The sequence below is a fragment of the Urocitellus parryii genome, chromosome 4 (assembly GCF_045843805.1).
Source record: "Urocitellus parryii isolate mUroPar1 chromosome 4, mUroPar1.hap1, whole genome shotgun sequence".
NCBI lineage: Eukaryota > Metazoa > Chordata > Mammalia > Rodentia > Sciuridae > Urocitellus > Urocitellus parryii.
Window position 1 is genome coordinate 10,086,294 of NC_135534.1, and position 24,266 is coordinate 10,110,559.

Below are 24,266 nucleotides of genomic sequence, written 5' to 3' on the forward strand. Positions count from 1 at the left end.
CCTGGACTTCATTGTATGACTCCTCTCCCTCAGACTGTGATTCCTCCATGGACTCTTCCCTGTCACCATGTTGAATCTGAGCTTGTAAGTCTTGTGAAGGAGAAGGACTTTATGTTTCTCTATGAATCTCCTCTGGATTCTCCTCTCTGGGAGAAAGACCTTCTATCCCCCTGGAGGCCTCCTTTTATGATTCTCCTCTCTATGGTCTTCCTCCAGACTACTCTGGTTTGATTCAGGCAAGACTAAGTTTTTTACTTTCAGTCTTGCCCCAAGATTTTTTTTTTTGAATATAATTTGTTTTTATTTTTAGGCAGCTTAGAGGAAAAGAGATTTCCTTAGCCTCAGGCAATTTTTCCATTTGAATAGACTTAATGGCTCTCTGAATACCATTCAATAGATCTTTAGGGGGCCACAGACTATGGCCCATGTAATCAAAAAGACAAATCTCTGATGCAGTCCAAACCTTTTGAATATTCACAAAATTCCAGGTAATTCATTAAAAAGGTAAATTTTATGTAATTTCCTTCCTAATTTGTCCAATGTATGTAAATTTGGTGAATCTTAGTCAGAAAACCAAGGGCAAAATTCACCTACAATCTCCAATAATTGCAGCAAATAGGTCTTTTTGACCTGCTTTCACTTCTGAGTAATTATTGTCTCTAAAATAGTCAAATACATGTCTTTATTGGTAGAAGTTGAATTCCCCATCATTAAAGATTTTTTAACGTCCATTTGCTCCAAAAGTGCCTGGTACTTTCGTGACCCTAAAAATAGTCAGAAATTCTGCATTTCTATAGTGTGCTTTCTAACTCAACCTAGTCGATTTAACTCATGAACCTCAATTCAGGGCGCCACTTCTGCCAAGCGACCAGCACTGGCTTCATTAAAGATGGTTCAATTCATGAGTAAAATGCTAGGGAGTTTTAAATTAAAGAGACAAGACTCTAATTACCTTTAAAACCAGCTCCAGGATGGCTTCTCCTAGCTCCTGCCTCCAGCCACCATGCAGTAGGGAGGTTTACTGAAGAGGCTGGTGAGAGAAAGGGAACACGCCAGGGAGTGGGCTTTTATTTGGGTTACAAAAAATTCCAGGGAAAATCCTATCCAATGAAGGTTAAGGGGGGCAGCATCCCAAGGTCAAGGGCAGCAACTGGGACTTCCAGGCAGTGGCCAGACATGCCTCTGCACAGACAAGCCCTCCAACCTGGAATAGGGTGGGGAAAGCTCTCACACAGCTGTGTCTAAGAACCTCCCACCCAGCCAGGGTGCAAGGATGGCCTCCCACAGTGAATTAATCCCCTGATTGGATTAACTAAATGGAAACTGAAGGTGGGTGGGTTGTGGCTGGAGGAAGTGGGACACTGGGGTCCTGTCTTGTTGGTATATATTTTATATCTGGCAAGTGGAATCTCTCTCTGCTTCTTGATTATCATGTGTGGAGCTTCTCTCCACTACACTCTTACACCATGAGGTTGTGCCTCACCTTGAGCTCTAAGGAATAGAACTTGCTGTATTTGGATTGAAACCTCTGAAACTGTGAGCCCCAGACAAGCTTTTTCTCTTCCAAAATTGTTCCTATCAGACCTTTTAGTCACAGCAGCAAAAAAAGCTAACTGAGAAGTGGGGCCTTGGCTATGACAATGTTGTTTGGAAGCATTGGGGGATTTTTGGAATTTGGGGGAGGAATTTGAGCTGTTTAGTAGTGCAGGCTGGAAATGTTTTCGATTGTTGTAAGCAGAGCTTAATGACTCATTCTGATGTGAGCTCAGAATACGAGAATGCCAATAGAACCATGGATTGTAAAGACAGGGCTCAAGAGGGTTCAGAGAAAGAGAACCATATTGGAATTTGTAGTAGAGACAATTTGTGTTATGTTCTGTCTGAGAAATTGTCTGTATTTTGCCCAAAGTCTGTGAGGCTGATTTAAAAGTTCTGGTGAAAGAAGTATCTAGAAAGCATAGAATTTCAGTGGTGGCATACATGTTGCTGGTGACTGTTAACCACATTTATGGTGATAATCAAGAGAAGAAAGCAGAGCAGAAAGATTTGAAAAACTTTGACTTGAAAGGTGGGAGTAAAACTGAGTCTATGGAAGTTGCAGTTGAGAAACACATTACCTAACTAACATGCTAAAACCTTTTCCCAGAGACAATAAGAAAGATGGCTATAGAGCATCTCGACTCAAGAAAATAAGAGTAAAAATTCTCTTGAGAAGAGACCAGTGGGGACCCCTTCTTGCAGAAGGGGACCTAGGAGTTTTTTCAACAGAGTAATATACCCAGGCACTCAGAGGCTGCCACAGCCAGGGTCCTTGGATGCTTAGCTAATGTTCAAGTTGGTGGCAGACCTTGCTGTCAACCACCTGGTTCTGCAGCAATGTAACATGGTGGAGTGTGGAGGTCAGGGAAGCCTTCATCAAGATTTCAAATTAAGGTGTGGGAGTCCAGAAAAAGTGCAGCAGCAGCATAGTTCCTGCAAGCAAGGAGGGCAATGCATAAAGATGTGAGGAAGAAGCAAAAGCTGCCAAGGCAACCCTCCAGAATAAGAAATTCCAGTACCATGGAACATCCATTGAGAAAACTGCAGCAACCGAAGTGAGTCAAACCAACAGAAAGGCCACGTGGGCTACAATCAAGAAGGCCACAGATTGGAGTTAAACAAGCCCTTTGGACAGAACATCATGCTATGTGCCCCAGATGCCAGATGTGGAACTACAGGACTTGTTTTCCTAGCTGGATTTAGACTTCCTGAACTCCCTGTACATTTATATTTTGGATGCATGTTCATTGCTTTTGAATTTTTACAGGAGCTCATGATATGAGCTTACCCTGAGTCTCAGAGGATATTTTTTTAATATAAACTTTTGGGCAGCTTGAACTGTTCAGCCTATGGGAACTCTTGGAAATGGACTAAATGTATTTTCCATAATGAGATGAACATGAGCTTTTGTGGGTCAAGTGTGGAATGTTATTGTTTAAATATTAATTGTCCCCCAGAAGCTCATGTGTAAGACACTGCAAGCATGTTTAGAGGAAAAATGATTAAGGTATGAGAGCCTCAACCCAGTTAGTGGGTTAATCCCCTGAAGTGACTATCTGAGTGAAAATGGAAACAGGTAGGGTGTGGCTTGAGGAGGTGGGTCATTGGGGGTATGCCTTTGGGGTATATATTTTGCCTGGCAAATGGAGTCTCTCTCTGCTTACTGATTATCATGTGAACTGCTTCCCTCCATAACACTCTTTCACCATGATGTTCTGCTTCACATGGAGCCCTGAGAACCAGACCTTGCTGTCTATGGATTGAGACCTCTAAAACTATGAGTCCTAAATAAACTTTTCCTCTTCTACAATTGATCTTGTCAAGTCTTTTATTCACAGCAGCAAAAAAGTAACTAAAACATCAATAGAACAGAATAGAAGATATAAAGACAAAACCGCATAGATATATAGCGATCTGATACTCAAAAAGGTGCTAAAAACACAGGTTGGAGAAATGATGATCTTTTTAATAAATGTTGCTAATGAAAACTGTATATTCATATGTACAAGAATGAAAGTAGATGCTGATTTTTCACCCTGACAAAAGTCAACTCAAAGCGGATCTGATACCTAGGAATTAGACCAGAAAATGCAACTGTTGGAGGAAAACATAAAGTCACCACTCCAATGTATTGGAGCAGGCACCAACTTCCTTAGCAAAACCCTAAAGCTCAAAAAATCCAAGAATGAATAAGTGGGATGGCATCAAATTAAAAATCGTATGCACAATAAAGGGAACAATTAAGCGAATGAAAAGAAAGCCTATAGAAATCTTTGCCAGCTACTCCTCATAGAGGGATTAATGTCCAGAATATATTTAAAAAAACTCAAAATACTTAACAAAAAGGAAAAACACAGTCTTCAAGTGGGAAGAAGAACTAAACAGATATTTCTCAAAAGAAAAAATATAAAAATCAACAAATACATGAAAAAATACTCAATATTTCTAGCAATCACAGAAATGGACATCAAAGTAATACTGAGACTTTATCTCACTCAATTTAGAATGTCAATCATGGAGAATGCAAAGAAAAATAAATGCTGGCAAGAATGGTACACTCAAACATTTTTGGTGGCACTGAAAACTAGTACAACCATTTTGGAATGTAGTTTGTAGATTTCTTCAAAGCCCAGGAATGGATCAACCCTATGACCCAGCTATCCTGTTTCTTGTTGGACATGAAAAATAAATAAATAAATAGATAGATAGATAAATAAATAAATAAATAAGGCCATTACAGTGAAACAAGAACATCACATCAATATTTATAGCAGTGCCATTCACTAATAACCAAGTTATGGGACCAGCCCAGATACTCATTAATAAATGAATGAAAAAATAGGATATGCCATATATACACAATGGAGTTTTACTGAACCATGAAGAAGACTGAGATAATGGCATTTGCTGGGAAATGAATTGAACTGGAGAACATAACACTAAATGAAATAAGTTAGACTCATAAAGTCAAAGGTTGAATATTTTCCTTCACATGCAGAAGCTAAAGCAAAATAAGAGAAAAAGATAGGTGGAGGGCAGTTACTTGAAAATAAAAAGCAAGAGAGTGGAGTAGTATAAAAGGATAGAAGTGAAAGGAAAAGAGAGAAAAAGTAAGAGACTGTGGAATAAAATTGACCACATTATTCTATGTATCTAAATTTGAATACAACACAGTGGCTGATCATGGTGGCACACCCCTGTAATCCCAGAAACTCAGGAAGCTGAAGAAAAAGGGTTGAGTGTCCAAAGCCAACTCAGTGATACTCTGTCTCTAAATAAAATATTTTAGAAAGGGCTGGAATTGTGGCTCAGTGTTTAAATACCTCTGGGTCCAATCCTCAGTACCCCCCCCCAAAAAAAATTAATACAACACAGTAGAGTTTTCTTTTATTATATCTATAAAACATCCATTAAGAACAATAAATTAATCAAAGAAAGACCAGTAGAACAAAGAAAGGGGAATATGGGACAGTGGAAAAAAAGAAAAGAGGTGGTAGTAGGGACTGAAAAGGAGCAAATTATTTTCTATGCATCTATGGTTGTGTGAAAATGAATTCCACTATTATATGTAAGTATAATGCACTAATAAAAACATTTTTATTAATTGAAAAGAGAAGCCATATGATCCAGCAATTCTATTACTGAGAATATACCCAAAGAACATGAAGTCAGTGTGGAATAAGATACCTGGGTGCTCATGTTCATTGCAGCCCTATTCACAATAGCTAAGAAGTGTAAACAAGCTAGGACTTCATAGATGAATGAATATATAAAGAAAATATATATTCATATATATACATATATATTCATAAAGAAGAATGAGAAGGAGGAGGAGTTGCAAGGTGGGGGAGGGGAGGCAATGGAATGTGGAGTAATGGGGATTGAAATGGAGCAAATTACATTTCATGCATGTATGAATATGTCACAATAAACTCCACTACAATGTATAAGTATAAGGCACTTAAAATTTTGAATTTTTTAAATGAAAGAGCCTAGAAGCTAGTGGAATGAAAAAAAAACAGAAACAAAATCCTGTCATTTGCAACAACATGGATGGATCTGGAGGTCTATATGTCAAGTGAAATAAAACAGTCTCAAGTATTGCATATCATACCAATGTAGAATCTTAGAAATTCAGAGTATAATTATGTTGCCAAAAGGTTGGGAGAATATAGTGGACAGATGGCAAAAGTTTGATCAATGTGTATAAAATGACAGTTGGGTGGGAGCATAAAATATTGGTGTGCTATTTTACAGTGAGGAGACTATAGCTCACAATAATGTACTGTACATTTTTAAAAGTTATAATAATAATTTTGATAGTTTTCACCATGAAAGAAATGATAAGGGATGGAGCTCTGGCTTAGTGGTAGAGCACATGTCTAGCAAGTGTGAGGCACTGGGGTTGATTCCCAGTACCACATTAAAAAAACCTACATAAACAAAAAGTATTGTGTCCACCACAACTAAAAATATTTTATTTTTTTTTAATTTTTATTATTAGTTGTTCAAAACATTACACAGTTCTTGACATATCATATTTCATACATTCGATTCAAGTGGGTTATGAACTCCCATTTTTACCCCATATACAGATTGCAAAATCACATCAGTTACACATCCACTTTTTTACATATTGCCATACTAGTGTCTGTTGTGTTCTGTTGCCTATCCTATCCTCTATTATCCCCCCTCCACTCCCCTCCCCTCCCATCTTCTCTCTCTACCCCATCTACTGTAATACATTTCTCTCCCTTGTTTTTTTTTTACCTTTCCCCTCACTTTCTCTTATATGTAATTTTGTATAACAATGAGGGTCTCCTTCCATTTCCACGCAATTTCCCTTCTCTCTCCCTTTCCCTTCCATCTCTTGTCCCTGTTTAATGTTAATCCTCTTCTCATGCTCTTCCTCCCTGCTCTGTTCTTAGTTGCTCTCCTTATATCAAAGAAGACATTTGGCATTTGTTTTTTAGGGATTGGCTAGCTTTACTTAGCACAATCTGCTCTAATGCCATCCATTTCCCTCCTCCAGTTGGGGTGGTCTGTCTACTGCACAGGCTGGCGCTGGGCTCCTCCTCCAGTTGGGATGGTCTGTCTACCATGCAGGTGGGCCACTGGGCCCCTCCTCCAGTTGGGGTGGTCTAACTACTGTGCAGGTGGGCCACTTGGCCCCTTCTCTGGGTCGCGTGGTCTGCCTACCTCGCAGGCGGCAGCTGGGTCCCTCCTCCAGTTGGGGTGTTCTGTCTACTGCGCAGGCGGGCTGCTGGGCCCCTTCTCCAGGTCGGGCAGGCATCTGCTGGGCCCCTCTTCCTGTTGGGGTGGTCTGTCTACCAAGCAGGTTGGCCGCTGGGCCTAAAAATATTCTAAATTAAATAAATGGTAAATGTTTAAGAAAACTGATGTTTGGCCATATTAAAATAATATACAATGTATAATGTGTCAAAACATAAAAGGGTACCCAAAATATGTACATTTTAATGCTTTTATGTATGACTTAAAAACATTTCATTTAAATTCTCAAAAAGTCTTTTCCTGAAAAAAATTGTGCATCCTGGACAGAAATCTGCATTTTAAGATGTTGCACAGGTGATGGGTTTAAAGTTAAAGAATAAAAACCCTCTAGTTTGCATAATTAATTCCAGATATTCTGTTTGGTTGCTTGTTTTGGTTTTGTTCAACCAGTCCAACTTCTTTCATTATTACTCTGCATGTTCTTTGGAATATTCTGCAAATATAGGTATGTCAAACCTTTTTATATAATTAGTTACTTATAATTATGTACTTTCTTGTTCAGAAACTGTCCTTTTAATCATTTATTGACTCAGGAATTCTTCTTCACAAGTTCAAAGTTCTACTTCTAGAGGGATGACTCTCCTGTCCCATTCTACCAAGGAATAATTAAACATTTTCTGTAAAATAGTTTATGTGTCTATCTCTCACTAACCAGAACATAAGACAATATAACAGCAAACTCATATACTATTTCCAAATTTGTAATTAAGTACACAAATATATTGATATAAAAGGCCAAAATGCTATTTGAATAAATTAATAAATCTAATAAAATAAACTATGGCATAAAAGTTCTGTTTCCTTTCTCCCTGTTCCTAATACTTGTTTCCATATTTCAAAAACTTTAAAATCACTGTCACTATTTAAACTGAAACAGAATTTCAGTTACCAACAGTCAGAGTTTACATTCAATATCTCATTTTCCTTTATTTTAACCAAGAATATTTATCAGTAACTTCTAGTGAAAATTCAGTCCTAACAAAGAAAAGCCATGCTCTGTTCTTTACACAGTAATATCAGAAAGCTTTTTACTTTTGAGGTTCCAACATTCCTTTTCTAAAAAGGACAGATCATTGAAAGGTATATTTCGGGTCATGTGGAGATTACACCCGCTGAAAGTCCACTGTTGACTTCTCAGAAAGCTCAAAGGTCAGAATCATTCACAGAGTAATCTTTTAAGCAGGCTCAGTTGTCAGCAAGTAGAAGTCTTTTTGACAAATATTTCTGTAACTTTATTGAAATTATCTGCCTGTCTAAACCCATTATTCTGCAGCAGTGAGTCACAGCCCATCAAGGAGAAAGTTGAATGAGGATCAACATATTACAGGCCTTGGAAAAGAAAGCATTTTCTCTTTCTGAATTTGCCTTCATAAAGTGATTCCTTCAGGTGATCCCCTGTTCAGCCTCAATGTCTTTTGATGAGCTCCTGGATCAAGCTGGAGGCCTGGGGAGATTCCAAATATTTCAGCTAGTTCTCTTTTGTGTCATCAACATCCTAACATACCCACATATTGTACTGGAGAACTTCACTGCTGCAATTCCTGATCATCGCTGCTGGGTCCAGATTCTGGACAATGACACTGTCTCTGGTAATGTCACCAGAACTCTCAGCCAAGATGCCCTCCTGAGGATCTCCATTCCCCTGGACTCAAACCTAAAACCAGAGAAGTGTCATCGCTTCATCCATCCCCAGTGGCATCTTCTTCACCTGAATGAAACTGTTGCCAACAAAACTGAGCCAGACACAGAGCCCTGTGTGGATGGCTGGGTATATGACAGAAGCTACTTCCCCTCCACCATCATAACTGAGGTAAGGTGCCTCATCCAAATATACTGTTTGTATGATCAAAGAGTTTGGAGGTAATACCAAGAAGGGTCTTCCTTTAAACATTTAGTCCTTCTGCAGGTAGCAATTGCTTATCTACTTACTCTATGATGCTGGGGAGAATTACAGTATTGGAGTTAATGAACTGAACAAACAAAACATATACCTATAATTATCATTTAATTTAGTGAGAAAAAATCTTTAATTTTAAAAGTGATCAAATGTTATACTAAGTCAGTGGTTCTCAGTGCTGAAAAACTGACCCTGAGAGCAAATAAATCTGAATCTCTGGGCATAGAATACAAACACTAGTGTTTTTGATGTCCTTTAAGTGATTCAATGTGTGGCCAAGGATGAGAGATACTGTAGTAGTTGAAGTATGGACTGCTAAGAAAAGTCAAAGGCAGGGTCCTTATACCACTTACATGATGAGAAAAAAAGTTATAGTTTTAAAATTTTTGGTAACTGTGTTTTTATATGTTTTAATTGTAGTAGCTAAAGAATCTGTATAAGTTAATGGAATAAAGAGAGTTGGTGACCTGAAGGTAAAAATGAATAAAGTCATGCAGACTATAGGTGAAGCTGGAGATTGGGGCAGGATCCACAAAGCAGAGATCATATGTGGGAGTTTGCACTCTGTTTTCACTGACTGAAAAGATGTTAAAGGCTCAAAATCTTCTAAAACTCCACTGTGCTTTTTTTATTTTCCTCCAGTGGGACCTGGTTTGTGAATCCCAGTCATTAAAATCAGTGGTTCAAACTCTGTTTATGACTGGGTCACTGTTGGGAAGTCTGATATATAGCCTTCTTTCAGACAGGTGAGTGTCACCTCACTTTCTTTTGGACTGTTGGTAAAATTAAGTATTCAGCACATACTTATTTCTTTATTTAAGAAATCTTGACAAGGTCTCTGTGCTTTGCACTGAACTGTGTACTGGACTCACTTTCTGACTCTAGGAAACTAAGTATTAGCACTTAATACATATACTCTGGAAGTTAAAACTTGTTGTGAAAAATTCATTGTTCTGCATTAAGGAGGACAGAAAAGGGTATGTCAATCATTAGTTTCAGGGAGCAATTTGCAGAGCAAATCCAGAATGTGAGGTGTATGAGTAACAGTTCAACAAAGGGAAAGAAAGGAGAGTTGAGGGAGAAGGCACTTCCATGATTAAAAGTATGTTCCTGGTCTTGGCAATATTCTGAACCATCTAGACCCTGTAAGATAAATGAGCATAGATAATTTTATACTGGTCATCATTTCACACATGCAGTGTAGGCACACATACAGAGGTAATCATCATTATAAAATCTGAATCTGAGGATTGAGTAGCACTGTGTCCCTGATGGGATGGTAAGTCACTGGACCTGTAACCTTGATGCTGGTCCTTGTGAAATGACTTTAATAGGTAACATTTGTAACCAGAAAAGGTAATTATTAAGAAGTTAGAAGGATGAAACTTGGAGGTGAGAAGTTTGTAGCTTCTAGCACCCTGGCAGAGCTACAGAAGGCAGTCAACCATGGCTCTCATCCACACATGTCTCCCACAAGAACACTAATGGGAGTGCTGATTCTGAAAGCCACCTAGTATTCTCAGTTCAAAATTGTGACTTTGAGCATACAACAGATAATTGGTGCCTATATGGATTTCTAGATCAGAGAGTTCATTTCCCTCTAGTTTTCAGGTCTCTATACTACCAATTTGTACTGGAGAATGAATTATCAAAACAGTTAAATGAAAATATGAATAATTAAGTTTTCTTTGAGCATAGATTCAGGTTACTATCCATAAATACTAGAATAAAAATGTATTATATTCATATAAATTTCTATTGAGCCACAAGAAAGAACAAACTACTGCCACATGCAATAACAGGGGCAACATTACATAACCCAGGACTATATAATACATGATTTCTAGTTCCATGAAGATTAAAGCATACTGGCTAATATATGGTATTAAAATTCATGATCTTAGATATCTTTGGTGAGAATGGTGTCCAGGAGAATGTCTGAGAACAACTTCTTCATGAGACTGATGTTCTATTGATTTAGAACTGGTTAAATAGAGTGGTCTTGTGAAAATAATTAAACTTGTAAATGAAATGCTTAATAAGGGATGTAACAATGGTAGGGATGTGTCTATTGAATTAGGAGTATAATTTGATAGAAGGCAATATTAGCAGCTAGGAGATCAGTCGTAAAAAGATTAACTACAATACTCATGACAGAGATTTGTAAGATGGCCCTTTCAGATCTAAAGTAGTAAATGATTGAAAGCAGTAAAGAAACTTACTTTAGTAATTATTTTATTTCACATATTTATGGAGTACATTAATTTGGTGTATTTATATACATTAAATACGTACAAACAGTGTGTAATTACCAAGACAATGTGGTTAATATTTCCATCACCTTAAACATTTAAAAATGTCTATAAACACATAATAATTGTATTATGAAATACTATGTGATATTTCATTTTATGTATACCTTATATAGCAATAAAATCTGGGTAATAAGCATTTCTGTCTCCTTATGATTATTTTGGTTTGCAGCTTTGAAGCTCCTCTCTTCTAGTGATTCATAAAATATTCTATAGGTTATGTGAACTATAGTTGCCTGCTTTGCTGTAGAACTTAGAATTTATTACTGCCATCCACTTGTGCTTTGGTGCCAATAATTCAACTTTCTTCTACTCCCCCCTCACCTCCCCCTGCTTCTAGTACCAGAAGTTATGGAGTTCAACCCCCCTATCAAATGAAGGGACCTCTGCATTCCTGACAAATAACCACCCAGTTTCTTAGAACACTTTAGAGTATGTGTAGCTCACATTTGCAGCTAGAATTTGACATGCATTAATAATCCATATTTCATCCACACACTATGTTGACCTGTGTCTTCTCAAGCTTGAAAATTTTCTGCCTTTCTTATCCAGGTAATAGCCAGCGATTTTCTGTCATACATAGAATAAAACTCTGAGTTTCTTATCAAGTCTTGCCATTCTGTCATATGGCCCCAGCCTCCCTTCCTCACTTTATCTACCCACTTCTCCATTCTCTGCTAGTCTTCAGAACATCTAGCTGGATTCTACCACATGGCATTTGCATTTTCTATTTATTCTGCCTATAATGCTTTTCCCTGTACACTGTTCAGCCCAACTTCTAGGTTCTCAGATTCAAACCTTACCTTCTGAAAAGTCTCTTCCCTGATTCCCTATTTAGTGGTACCTCTATCCAAGTTATTCTTGTGGCAATTCGTAGCCTTTAAATTTAATGGGTGTGTGGGCTCTCTCTTGTCCAGCAAGGAGGTCCACAAAAGGGGGAAAAGGAGTGTGTGGCTGTGGTGTCACTAAACAAGATCTCCAGAGACCAAGCAGGAAGCAGGTCTGATTTTATTGCACAGTTACCATGTATTTATACTCGGGCAATAGCTAAGCAGATCACAGGTAGCCACCAATGCAATTTCTGATAACTGTCCTTACAGCAACCAATTGAGGAGTGGGCCGTGGAGCAAGCACAGGCCTCACAACCATGGCCTCACACCCAGAGCTGTGCTTACAGGGTAAGCAGTCTGCCACTCACATGCCTAGCACGAGGGGAGTGGCCTGCCACTCAGATGCCCTTAATTTATGCCATATATGCAGTACTCCATGCACTTGTCCCCACAAATGGGAATTTTATAACTTTGCCTTTTAAATGCCTTATTTCTGCACTGAGTGGTAACAAAGACCATCTGTCAGCCTATTGAAGTAGCCCAGAAGAAAAATGATAGGAGTCTAAAGGAAGTAGATATCATGGAGATGGAAAGATGGAGCTAGATTTGGGGAATGTTTTAGAAGTAGAGACATCAAGACCTTCTGGAGATTAAGATTATTTTCCACTATTGTAGAGCTGCTAGTAAGATAAATGGAAGTATCAAAGAGGATATAAGCTTCTGGCCTGAGAAAATGACTAGACTCTAGACTTAATGCCACTATAGAAGATGGAAGAGAATTAGAGAAGTTGAGAAATGTTGGTGGAGAAAATCAAGAAATCTGTTTGGACTTGCTGAGTGGGAGCTATTTGGCATTGTTTCAGTCCGCTTTTTTGGTACTGTGACTAAAAGAGCCAACAAAAGTGAGTTTAGAGGATAAATGTTTAACTTGGGGCTCACAGTTTCAGAAGTCTCAGTGCATAGGTGGCTGACTCTATTCCTTGAAGTATCATGGTCAAATAATATGGTGGAGGAAAGTATTAGCCAGGAACATGGCACAAAAGGGTTGGAGAGATAAAAAGAGAGAGAGAGAGAGAGAGAGAGAGAGAGAGAGAGAGAGAGAGAGAGATCTCCTTATCAAGACAAAATATAAAAAGGCATACCACCAGTGACCTACCTCTTCTAACCACATGCCTCAACTATAGTTACCACTCAGTTAATCCATTCAACTGGATTTATGCACTAATTGGTCAATACTCTCATAATCCAATCACTTCACCTCTGAACTTTCTTGAATTGTCTCACACAAATCAACTTTTTGGGAACAGCTCACATCTGTTCACATCTAAACCACAATGGACATATATATATGGAGATTCAGGTATCTAATTGTACACATACATTTGGGCCATAGAAAAGTTCAAGGCTGTGAATATCTTGAAATTTGCTATCATACAAATATTTGTATAATTAGAGGAGTGAGGATAGGAAAAAAACATCAGTAAGCACAGTGATACAAAGTAGTTTAAACCTGCCTAAAGCAATAACTCCCCATGTGCACCATTCTACTTCACTGTAACTTAACAGGTGTTGTTGCCTCACATGATCAGGAGAGTTTTCCAGTCATGGCATCTTTCTTCTTCAGATTTCAAATGCACACAAATTTATTTATTATGTACAATTCAGTATCCATCTATACCTTTCTTCCTTTTACTTGAGGATAATGTCATTCTTCTCATTTACAATGTTCTTATTGGTTTCGGCAAAAATCATTTTCCTTGTGTATTCCCATTCATGTCCATGAATTCCCATTAATCTCAATTCCCATCCATCACAACAGAGAAATGTCTCACATGCTTACTATTTCTCTTTCTACATGCTATGAAATATGTGATGTTTTTTAGTATGATAGTTTTCAAATCTATATAAGATGTATCTTTTTGTCTAATCTCTTTATTACATTTATCATTCAACACTAAGTTCTTTTAGGTCTACTTATATTTTCATGTATGTAGTCTTTTGTTTCAAAGTAACCCAGAGCTCTCATGATAAGCCCCCAACACTTTCCCTATTATATTTTCCAGTGTTGGTTTCTTTGATTCCCACAGCATCCCTAAAACCACACCTATCTATTGAAACAGGGTTTTCTTCAGGTGAGGCTGACCTTAAACTTGTGATTCTACCTCAGCCTCCTGAATCACCACCATGCCTGGCAATAAGCTTTAAATTTTTGCATCAGTTTTAGGTTTACAGAAATATTGTGTCCAACGTACAGAGAGTTCCCAATACCCCCTCCCACAAACAACCTCACATATTCTTAGCAACCTACATTAGTGTAATGAGTTTATTATATGTCATAGACCAATATTTATATGGTATTGACTAAAGACCATGGTTTACAACAGGACACAATCTTGGTGTTACATGGTTTTAGGGGTTTTGGCAAAAGTATAAAGCCATGTAGCCACCAACAGAGTTTTAAAATATCCTGTCCTCTACCTATTCATCCCTTCCACTCAAGCTCTGTATCCATTATCACAAGAATTTATTTGTTGTACTGATTTTATTTTCATTTCTCAATTTTCCAGGGATTGTTTCATCCTCAATCATGGCTCATAAAAAGACAGTTCTATCTTGAATTCTCTCATTCAAGTTTAGTAACACAATGTATGTGGCAAGAATCTACATTTTGTTACAGAAGGTAACATAATTCATAAGACTTTTAATGACTTAGTCTGCTAAAGTAACAAAAGTTACAGGTAAAATGTTCAAAACTAAAATTTTGTCCAGACAGTAATGTCCTAGTCAGCTTTTTCACTGCTGGGAGTAAAGGACCCAATCAGAACAACTGTAGAGGAAGAAAAGTTTATTTGAGAGCTCATCGTTTTAGAGGTCCTTAGACCATAGAAAGACAGCTCCATTCCTTGAAGCTGGAGACAAGGCAGAATATGATGGTGGAAGAGTGTGGCAGAGGGAAGCATCTCTCATGGTAACCAGGAAGCAGAGAGAGACTGCTGTCACCAGATGCAAATATATTCATCATAACTGTGTCTCCAATAAACCACTTCCTCCAGCCACACTCCACCTGCCTCCATTTACCACTCAGTTAATCCCACCATGGATTAACTCACTGATCAGTTTAATTAGGTCATTTCTTCTCCAAACCTTCTTGCATTGTTTCACATGTGAGATTTTGGAAGACACCACATCTAAACAATAAAAATTAACATTACTGAAAACTTTGTATCAGCTCATGGAACTTTGTCCAAGTTGAATGAGACAAGTTGAACTTTGTCCAGAATGAGACCCTTCCCTGGAGCTCCATGACACAAATATTTCCCTGTTCTTTTTTGTGTGATATGTCCTTCTGCTTCTTATTCTCTGTCTCTCCTCTGTGGACCTCCTATGAGTTCCTGTGCTAAAGGGAACAGTTGCCAGGTCATCTTCTAAAACAAACTTCCCAAAGCCCTTGAACACTGACATGGTCCAGAGTATTGATTATGTCATCTATCTGCAACTTTGATGTATTGTCTTCCCACACTTCCTTTTGAATCCTTCAGCATTTACCTATAGATTGCAAACATCCAACTATGGATCTCTTGATTTCACTCCTCAGCACTCTGAACATGACACACAAATCCACTTTCCTAAATGAACGTTTTTAAAACAAACATTTGTTATGACCTCCCCTATTTCTTCCTCTTGATATGGCTCCACATGGCATCAAGATCTTCTTACGCCATGTGCTTTTCTGTGCATTCTGGCATCATTCTAAGATTAGCAGGGATGCTTACATCTGTGATTTTCTTTGTTGACTAGTATTATGATTCCACTAGACCACAAGTACAATGTCCTACTTGTTAAACATTTTACCCTAAATCTCAAGTTATTTATCTTTTCTTGTTTTCCACATATTATTTTTTTCTGAAATAAGCTTACCTGTTCCAATCTTTCTTAGGTTTGGGCGGAAGGTGGTCTACCTGTGGTGCTTACTCCAGCTGGGCATCGTTGACACCGCAGCAGCCTTCGCCCCCACCTTCCTCATTTACTGCATATTACGCTTCTGGGCTGGGTTGAGTGTCATGACTATTATGATAAATGCTTTTTGTCTCAGTAAGTCAATAATTTGAGACTTTCATTTTCTCCATGCCTGAATTGACTGTGAAATTATCCTTTGCCCGGAATGACAATTATGTACATATTTTATCCCAGTGTCAGAATGGACAACATCCAAAAGGAAGTCTGTGGGAATAGTCCTGATGATGTCTTCCTACAGTATTGGGCAGATGTTCCTTGGAGGACTGGCTTTTGCCATTAGAAGCTGGCACACACTGCATCTGGCTATGTCTGTACCCTTGCTTATCCTCCTCTTGCCTTCCAGGTATGAAAAATATACATGTTATTTACAAGAGAGGCCTAGGTGATAACAGAAGAGCTATGTCACTGGGTATGTTTTGGGATCCAATATTGGTCCCTATTAACACCCTTTGTGCCATCCAAGGTGCAAGAGATGAAATAGGATGGCAATTTGAATGGTGGTTGGCACTATGCATCACCATTTTTGTATAATAGGAAGAAAATTGTCATGAAATAATTGTAATACCAAAAATAAAACATTTTATTATACTTTTATGAGTGCAGTATAATAATACATAATAGTGGAGTTCATTGTGACATACTCATAAATGCACATAATATAATTTCCTATATCTCATTTTCCCTTACCTCCCTTTTCTCTGCCCTCTCACTCCCTCTGATTGTCTTCCTTATGGTCTCTCTTCTACATGTTTATTTTCTTAATTGGCTCACTATTATCATATATAAACATGGAGCTCATTGTGATTTGTTTATACATGCACATATCACACTTTGATTGATTTCAATGTCCAGCATCTCTCCTTGGCATCCCTCATCCTTGCCTGTCTTACTCTGCTATACTGTTCTCCCTTCTATTCTCATGAGCTCCTTTTATTTTTCCCTTTTTTTCCTCTTTACCTCTCACCTATGAAAGGAAACATTCAATCTTTGGCTTTCTGAGTCTGGCTTATTTCACTTAGCATTATGCTTTTCAGTTCCATTTATTTACCAGCAAATAACATAATTTCATTCTTCTTTATGGCTGAATAAAAGTCTATGTGTGTATATACCATATTTTCTTTATCTGTTCATCTGTTGATGGACACTAGCAATGGTTTTATAACTTGGCTGTTGTGAATTGCACTCCTACAAACATTGAAATTCATGTATCACTAGAGTATACTGACTTGGGGGTTTTGGCATAAATTTCCTAAGTGTGGAACAGCTGAGTCATGTGGTGGTCCCATTCCTAGTCTTTTGAGAAATCTCCAACTGGTTTCTAAAGTAATTTTACCAATTTGCAGTCCTACCAATGATAAATGTTATTTTATTCAGTTTTTTTTGCCACTGTGATTTAAAGACCAACCAACAATTGTAATTATCTTTTCACATTGTTCATTATTAGTGTATATGAATACAACTGACCTTCTATGTTGACTTTGTATTATGTTATTTGGCTGCATTTTCTATTCATTAGCTAAAATATCTTTTTTTCTGGAATCTTCAGGAGTTTTTACACGGAAGACCATATCATCTGAAAATAGATAATTTTACTTTCTCCTTTTTCATATAGATGGCTTTTATTTCTTTTTCTTGCCTAATTAATCCATCTATAATTTTTAGTTCTATGTTGAAAATAAGTGGTGAAAGTGGGCATGCTTGCCTTATTTCTGATCTCTGAGAAAAATCTTTTAGTCTTTCACCATTGAGTATGATGTTCACTGACTTGGGTCCTACAAAAACATTATGATATGTGAATTATAGATAAAAATTATATATCAAAAAATTGGAATGCAAATGGATGATTTATACCATTTGATCTTTGTTTACTGATCTCTATAATTATTTTCACACATTAATGGACAGATATGTCCCTGATCTTAGTGAAAGACAATTCCAGTGGAAAAGGAAGATTTGGTTAAAAATTACACAGCCACAATAATAAAGTATGTATAAATGGAAAGGCAAATGAATCTCAAGGTTGTGTGAAAATTAAGTAGTTGAATATTTACTGTACCTTTCTTGTCTTCTTTAATCAGGAAGCTGGTGGAGTCCTTCCGGTGGCTGATTGTCACAAATCAGCTAGAAAAGGGTGTAAAGGAACTTAGAAGAGTTGCACACATAAATGGAAAAAAGAATGCTGAAGAGACCCTGACCATAGAGGTGATCTGGAAGGGGGACTGGGATGAAATGACATGACCTCATAATCACACTAGGCTATGTTCCTGGGTCTCTGGGGGTGACTAAAGGGTCTGAATGAGAATGATGAATGAGCTCTTACATCCCTGTCCTGGTTCTCCATGGATTCATTGTAGAGAGGGGACCTTGAAAAAATGTATCAGGTATTTGGACATAGATGTTGCAATTCATTCATGGAAGTACACAAATTGTACCCTAATTCATTTCTCACTATTTAAATAAATCATAGTCCCTTATAAAGAAAATCAGAAAGCTAGTAAGACAAAGAGTAATTGACCATGAAAAAAGATAGCATTAAAATTATTTTTAATTCTATCCATTTATTTATCAATTCAACAAATATTTATTGTGCAACAAATGAATCACATACTCTTCTACACAATATAAACATGACAGTAAAATATATAAAATTCCTTTCCTACTTCTTTTGACATTTAACATTGTTCTCACTAGAGAGTAATAAAATTGAACCTCTGTGAAAAATCTTTGGACAAATCTTTTTTTCTTTTTTTCTCCCTGAAGTTCCCTCCTCATGGGAGCCAGATTCTGATGTGGCTTATTCCAAAAATACTCTCATTAACACATTTAAAAATACTTATGCATCTACTGTGTGCCAGCAGGTTAATATATATTAATAAGCAAATAAATCAGATTCTATGCTTTTAAGGAACTTACATTTTAATTTGGGACAAAAATTAAGAGACAATTACAAAAAGAGTGATATGACAAGTCACGTGAAAATAATTTTTGAGAGAACACATCTTTAATGGACCAAAAAGTATTGGGGGTTAACTGATAAAAAGGAAGCTAAAATGCACTTCAGGCATCACACAAAGTGCTTGGTGGAGGGACAACTAATAGACTTCCCCACATTAACCCTGAAAGAGAGCAAATGCCCTAGACTAGAAAATGTTAATAAAGGAAAACACAAAGGATAGATTCTATGGCTACAAAATTATTCTATCCTTCTGACTCATTAAATAAATTGACACATTCTCAATTTCCCCCAAAGTCTTATTTTTATAGCATGTTCTTGAAGTCCAGAATATTTTTTAATTGCCATCACTTGAACTAAAGACTTCACTCTTGATAGAAGAGCACTCTAACACTGAGATACACCCTGACCCCCAGAACCAAAACACTTCAATGAGGTCCAAATGTGGATAAGACTTCTTATGTGTTGTTCTTTAATCATAAACCTGTATTTGTAAATCCACGAAACTAAAGAGACAAAACACATGTCTGAAACATATCCAACATATACTGATGATATAAGTTTAGAATAACTACTGGAGACATTCCCATTCAAAAAGGAGATTTGAGATACAGAGTCTATAGCAATTATGAAATTAAGAAAGGCAAAGTTTAGAAATTTTGCGAGTAGGTTTAAAGGTTTGGAAAATTGAAGCAATTTGGCTCTCACAACCTCTTGTCCCTTGGCTCCAACTTCTGAATTTCTTCCCTCTCATAAAATGCATAAACATATTTTCATCTAAAAGGTGTTTTAAGTTAGCTTATCAGTGTAGCATTTTGGGGAGCCTTTCTCATTTGGTACTATTTCTGTTCCCTTCAGTCAAGTTGAAAATGTTTATTGTGACAAATATTTCTCAAAAACATTGTGGAGCTCCTATGAACTTTCTTGGGGTTTACAAAAAATTGTAACACTCTACCAAATATCTTCTCAGCTTTGGGTGCCTGAAATGGCTGAAAGAAAACACATCTAATTATCTAATAAGTTCTATTGTTTGTTTGAGATCTGATCCCCCTGAGATCTTGAGAAACATTGTACAGGAGGTGATGTATATGCTAATTACATATTGATTCGTGAATGTTAAGACATCCTTGCAAGATTGGCATAAAAATCAACTTGGTATTGGTGTGTAATCTTCTCAATATATGATTGAATATGATTAGCTAATATTTTATTAAGAATTTTTCCATCTTAGTTCATCAGGGTAATTGGCCTGTAATTTTCTTTCCTTGATATGTCTTTATCTGGTTGTAGTATGAGGATGATAGTGGCTTTATAGAATAAATTTGGAACTGTTCCATCCCTTTCTATTTTGTGGAGTAATTTGAGGACCATTAACATTATTTCTTCTTTGAAATTCTGGTAGAATTCAGATAAGAATCCATCTGACTCTGGGCTATTCTTTGTTTGAAGACTTTTCATTACTTCTTCTATCTCATTGGTAGTTATTATTCTGTTCAGGCTGTCATTCAAAGCTGTGAACAATTATTTCCATATGAAAAATAAACTCCCCCTTTATTCAAGTTTATATTCTGGCCATCTTGATCGTTTTTCTTTTTCTTTTATTGGTTCTGTTTTAGATATGCAAGACAGTAGAATTTACTTTGGTATATTTATACAAGCATGGTTTTTATCTCTTTCTAATTAGGATCTCAGTCTTGCAGATGTACACAATTGTGAGTTTCACTGTGTTCTATACATATGTGAACATATGAAATAATGCCAGATTCATTCCACTGTCTTTTCTATTTCTATCCCCCTCCAATCCCTTCATTCCTCTTTGTCTAATGCACTGAACTTCTATTCTTCTCCTCCTCCCACCTTATTTTGTATTAACATCCATGTAACAGATAAAAATCTAACCTTTCGTCTTTTGGGATTGGTTTATTTCCCTTATCATGACAGTCTCCATATCCATTCACTTTCTGGAAAATATCATAAATTCATTCGTTTTATAGTTGATTCATATTCCATTGAGTATAGTATATATGCCACAGGTTCTTTATCCATTCATCTGTTGATAGGCATCTAGTTTTGTTCCATAAGTCTGCTACTGTGAATTGTTCTGTTGTAAACATTGATGTGGCTGCATCACTATAGTATGCTGATTTTAAATCCTTTGGATATATACTGAGGAGTGGAATAACTGGTGTTTCCATTCCAATTTTTGAGGAATCTTCATACCACTTTCCAGAGTGGTTGCACTATTTTGCAGTCCCACCAGCAATGTCTGAGTGTTTCCTTTTCCCTACATCCTCATTAACACTTGTTGTTCCTTGTATTCTTGATAATTGCTATTCAGACTGAAATCAAATGAAATATCATTGTAGTTTTAACATGCATTTCTCTAATTTCTACAGATATTGAACCTTTTTTCATATATTTGTTGGCCATTCCTATTTCTTTTTTTGATATGTGTCTTTTTAGTTTCTTGTCCCATTTATTGACTGGTTTTGGGTGAAGGTGATTATTGTAGTGGTGGTGGTTGTGGTATTGTTGTTAAGCTTTTTGAGTTCTTTTTATATCTTGGAAATTAATCCCCTATCTGAAGTGTGGGTAGCAAAGATCTTCTCCCATTCTGAAAGCTCTCTCTTCACACTCTTGATTGTTTCCTCTTCTGGAAATAAGCTTTTTAGTTTTATACCAACCAGTCTGTTGATTTTTTTTTTATTTTACTTCTTGTACTTTAGGAATTTTGTTAAAGAAGTCTGATCTTAAGCCAACATGGAGTGTTGTGCCTAAATTTTTTTTTCTATCAGGTGCAGTGTTTCTATCTAATATCTAGCTGACCACCTTAATCTTAGAATCTTTTCTTTCATAGGGAGAGTTAATATTGATAAAATCACCATATGACCCAACATGATCTACACATTCAATGCAATACCCATCAACATATCAATGACACTCTTCACAGATCTAAAAAAAAAAAAAAAGAAAAGAAAAGAAAAGGAGTCCTAGAATTCAAATGGAAAGACAGAAGACCCATAGTAGCCAAAACAATTTTTAACAAAGAAAATATATCACTGGAAATATCACAATATCTGATTTAGAATTATACAACAGAGTTGCATTAAGAAAAATTACAATAAATACTGGTGAAGATGCTGGGGGATTGGAACTCTGATATTTAAACTCTGTAAGAATGTAAATTACTACAGTCACTATGGAAATCAGAATAGAGATTCCTTAAAACTAGAAATAGAACCACCATATGACCAGGTATAAGAGTGAGTAATTTAGTATTTATCCAAAAGACTTAATATCATCATACTCTAGAGAGCCATTCACACAAATGTCTATGGCAGAACAAATCACAAGAGCCAACTTATGGAGCAGGTATTCATCAACAGATTAAGGGATAAAGACAGTGCTATATTTATACACAACAGTGTTGTATTCAGCCATAAAGAAGAATGAAATTTTGTCATTTGCCAAAAAATAGATGGAATGTGAGATCATTATGTTAAGTGAAATAATCCAGACTCATAAATTCAAGGTCATATGTTTTCTCTCATATGTGGAAGCTGGATAGAAAAAAGGAAAAAATGAGAATCTCATGAAAATTGAATAATACTGTCAGAGTAAAGAAAATTATCAGGGGGACAAAATAGAGTTTAATGGGGTGTTACTTGGAAAAGAAATTAACCAAATTATGTTATGTGCATATAGGAATCAGCCACAATGAAACCCACTATTTTGTGTAATTGATATTTGCACCAATAAAATTTTGAAATCAAAAAATTATTCCCCATATGTGCTCTCAAGCTGATGGTTTCAGCCTGCTACTTGAGCACTTTGAGCATACAGGCACATCTCCCAAGCAGAGTATATTTTTCTTTTCATCATCTGGTAGGAGGAAAATAGTAACAAATTATGACAGGGAAATTATGCATTTTCTTGCAATCATAAACCTCTGCACTATCTTTAAACCAGACAGTAGCACTAGATTTTAGCAGGGAGGAGGGGTCAATATTTTTCCATGCCAAGTAGTACTAGGGAATGAAGGGATTCAAAAGGATCAAATGCCTCAACTCAGGTATAACCATCCCCAAATAAGTCCTATTTCTCAATTAAGGCCAGGTCCTTCCACAAAGAAACAATAAAAGGTTCATATCTTCAAGTTTTATTGACATTATTTTTAAAATTGAGTCCTGGGACTTGGACTTCAGATTTTTCTGCCCTCTACCTGTGGAAGATGAGGGTCTCCTTACACTCTGATCTTTACATACATCTTCTGATTTTCACATTCCACTTTAGATTGGTAGCCAATCACTACTAGTCTTCCATTGTCTTTTTTAAATGCATTCGTAGTACTTTACAAGAGTTATAAATATCAGCATACTCTAGAGATACATTCTAAAGTCCTAACAATTATTCCTTTTTTAAAAAACTTTTGAAATTCTGGGATTATAACCAACCCATCCCAGTTTACCACCAGTGAAAATTTTAATACCTGAATTACAACTGCATGCACCAGCTAACACCACTATGGGATATTCATTGGATAATCTAGTTCTCGATTCTTATTATAGCATTAATTTATTTGACTACTACCATACAATTACAAGTATTATAGATCTATTTTCCTAGAAACTGGAAAATCTGAGATTTGTGTGCAGAAGGTTTATTGAGGTGTTCTTTCAAAACATTATCTGTGAGGAAAAAATGGAATTATGCAGAAATAAGTGTCAGAGTATAATGTAGTTCTAACAGAGGACACAGCACATCTTGCAAGAAACACTGGACCTAGGATTGCCCACAAGAATTCCTCTGCCTTGAAGCAAGGAAACATGATTCTAATATGCTTGAATTCTTCAGTTATTGGATAAGGACAAGGGTCTGGCATTGGTTGAGGAGATTTTCTTTATCTAAGTGCAATGCCCAGTGGGGGCCACAACAACCAGCCATCAACACTCACAGAAGCTGGAGAAGTGAATAAAACATGTGAGTAGGATACAACAGCATCCACTAACCAGAGATTAGGAAACTCTTTCCAGAATAACGCCTGTTTTTGTAAATAAAATATTATTGAAACATAGCCAAACCCAGTTGATTTTGCATTATGAATGACTGTTTCGTGCTACAGCATCATAATTAAGCAGTTGCAATAAAAATCATTGCCTGTATGGCCTAAAATATTTATTTACTGGAGCTCAGGGGAAAAAAATTGTCTGTGGCGTCCTGTGCTAAGTCACTATAGGTTTTTGTTGTTGTTGTTGTTGTTGTTGTTGTGGGGTGGTGATTGTTTTGTTTGTTTGATTGTTTTTGTTTTGTTTTGTTTTGGTCTGCTTTGGGAGAGTTGATTTGTTTGTTCTGCACCAGAGATTGAAGCCAGGGTGCTTAACCACTGAGCCACATTCCAGGCCCTTTATATATTTTATTTTGAGAAA

General features: G+C 36.7%; 1 protein-coding gene across 1 annotated transcript in view; it reads left to right on the plus strand.

Moving 5' to 3' along the window:
- Positions 1 to 8,239: 8,239 nt before the first annotated feature.
- LOC144254472 (steroid transmembrane transporter SLC22A24-like) overlaps positions 8,240 to 24,266 on the plus strand; it is a 29,095-nt gene continuing 13,068 nt past the window's right edge. Inside the window, exons 1-5 of the mRNA XM_077797665.1 lie at positions 8,240 to 8,641; positions 9,371 to 9,474; positions 15,808 to 15,962; positions 16,062 to 16,230; positions 17,966 to 18,089. Coding sequence (XP_077653791.1) covers positions 8,240 to 8,641; positions 9,371 to 9,474; positions 15,808 to 15,962; positions 16,062 to 16,230; positions 17,966 to 18,089 — 954 coding nt within the window. The remainder of the gene's footprint in view (positions 8,642 to 9,370; positions 9,475 to 15,807; positions 15,963 to 16,061; positions 16,231 to 17,965; positions 18,090 to 24,266) is intronic.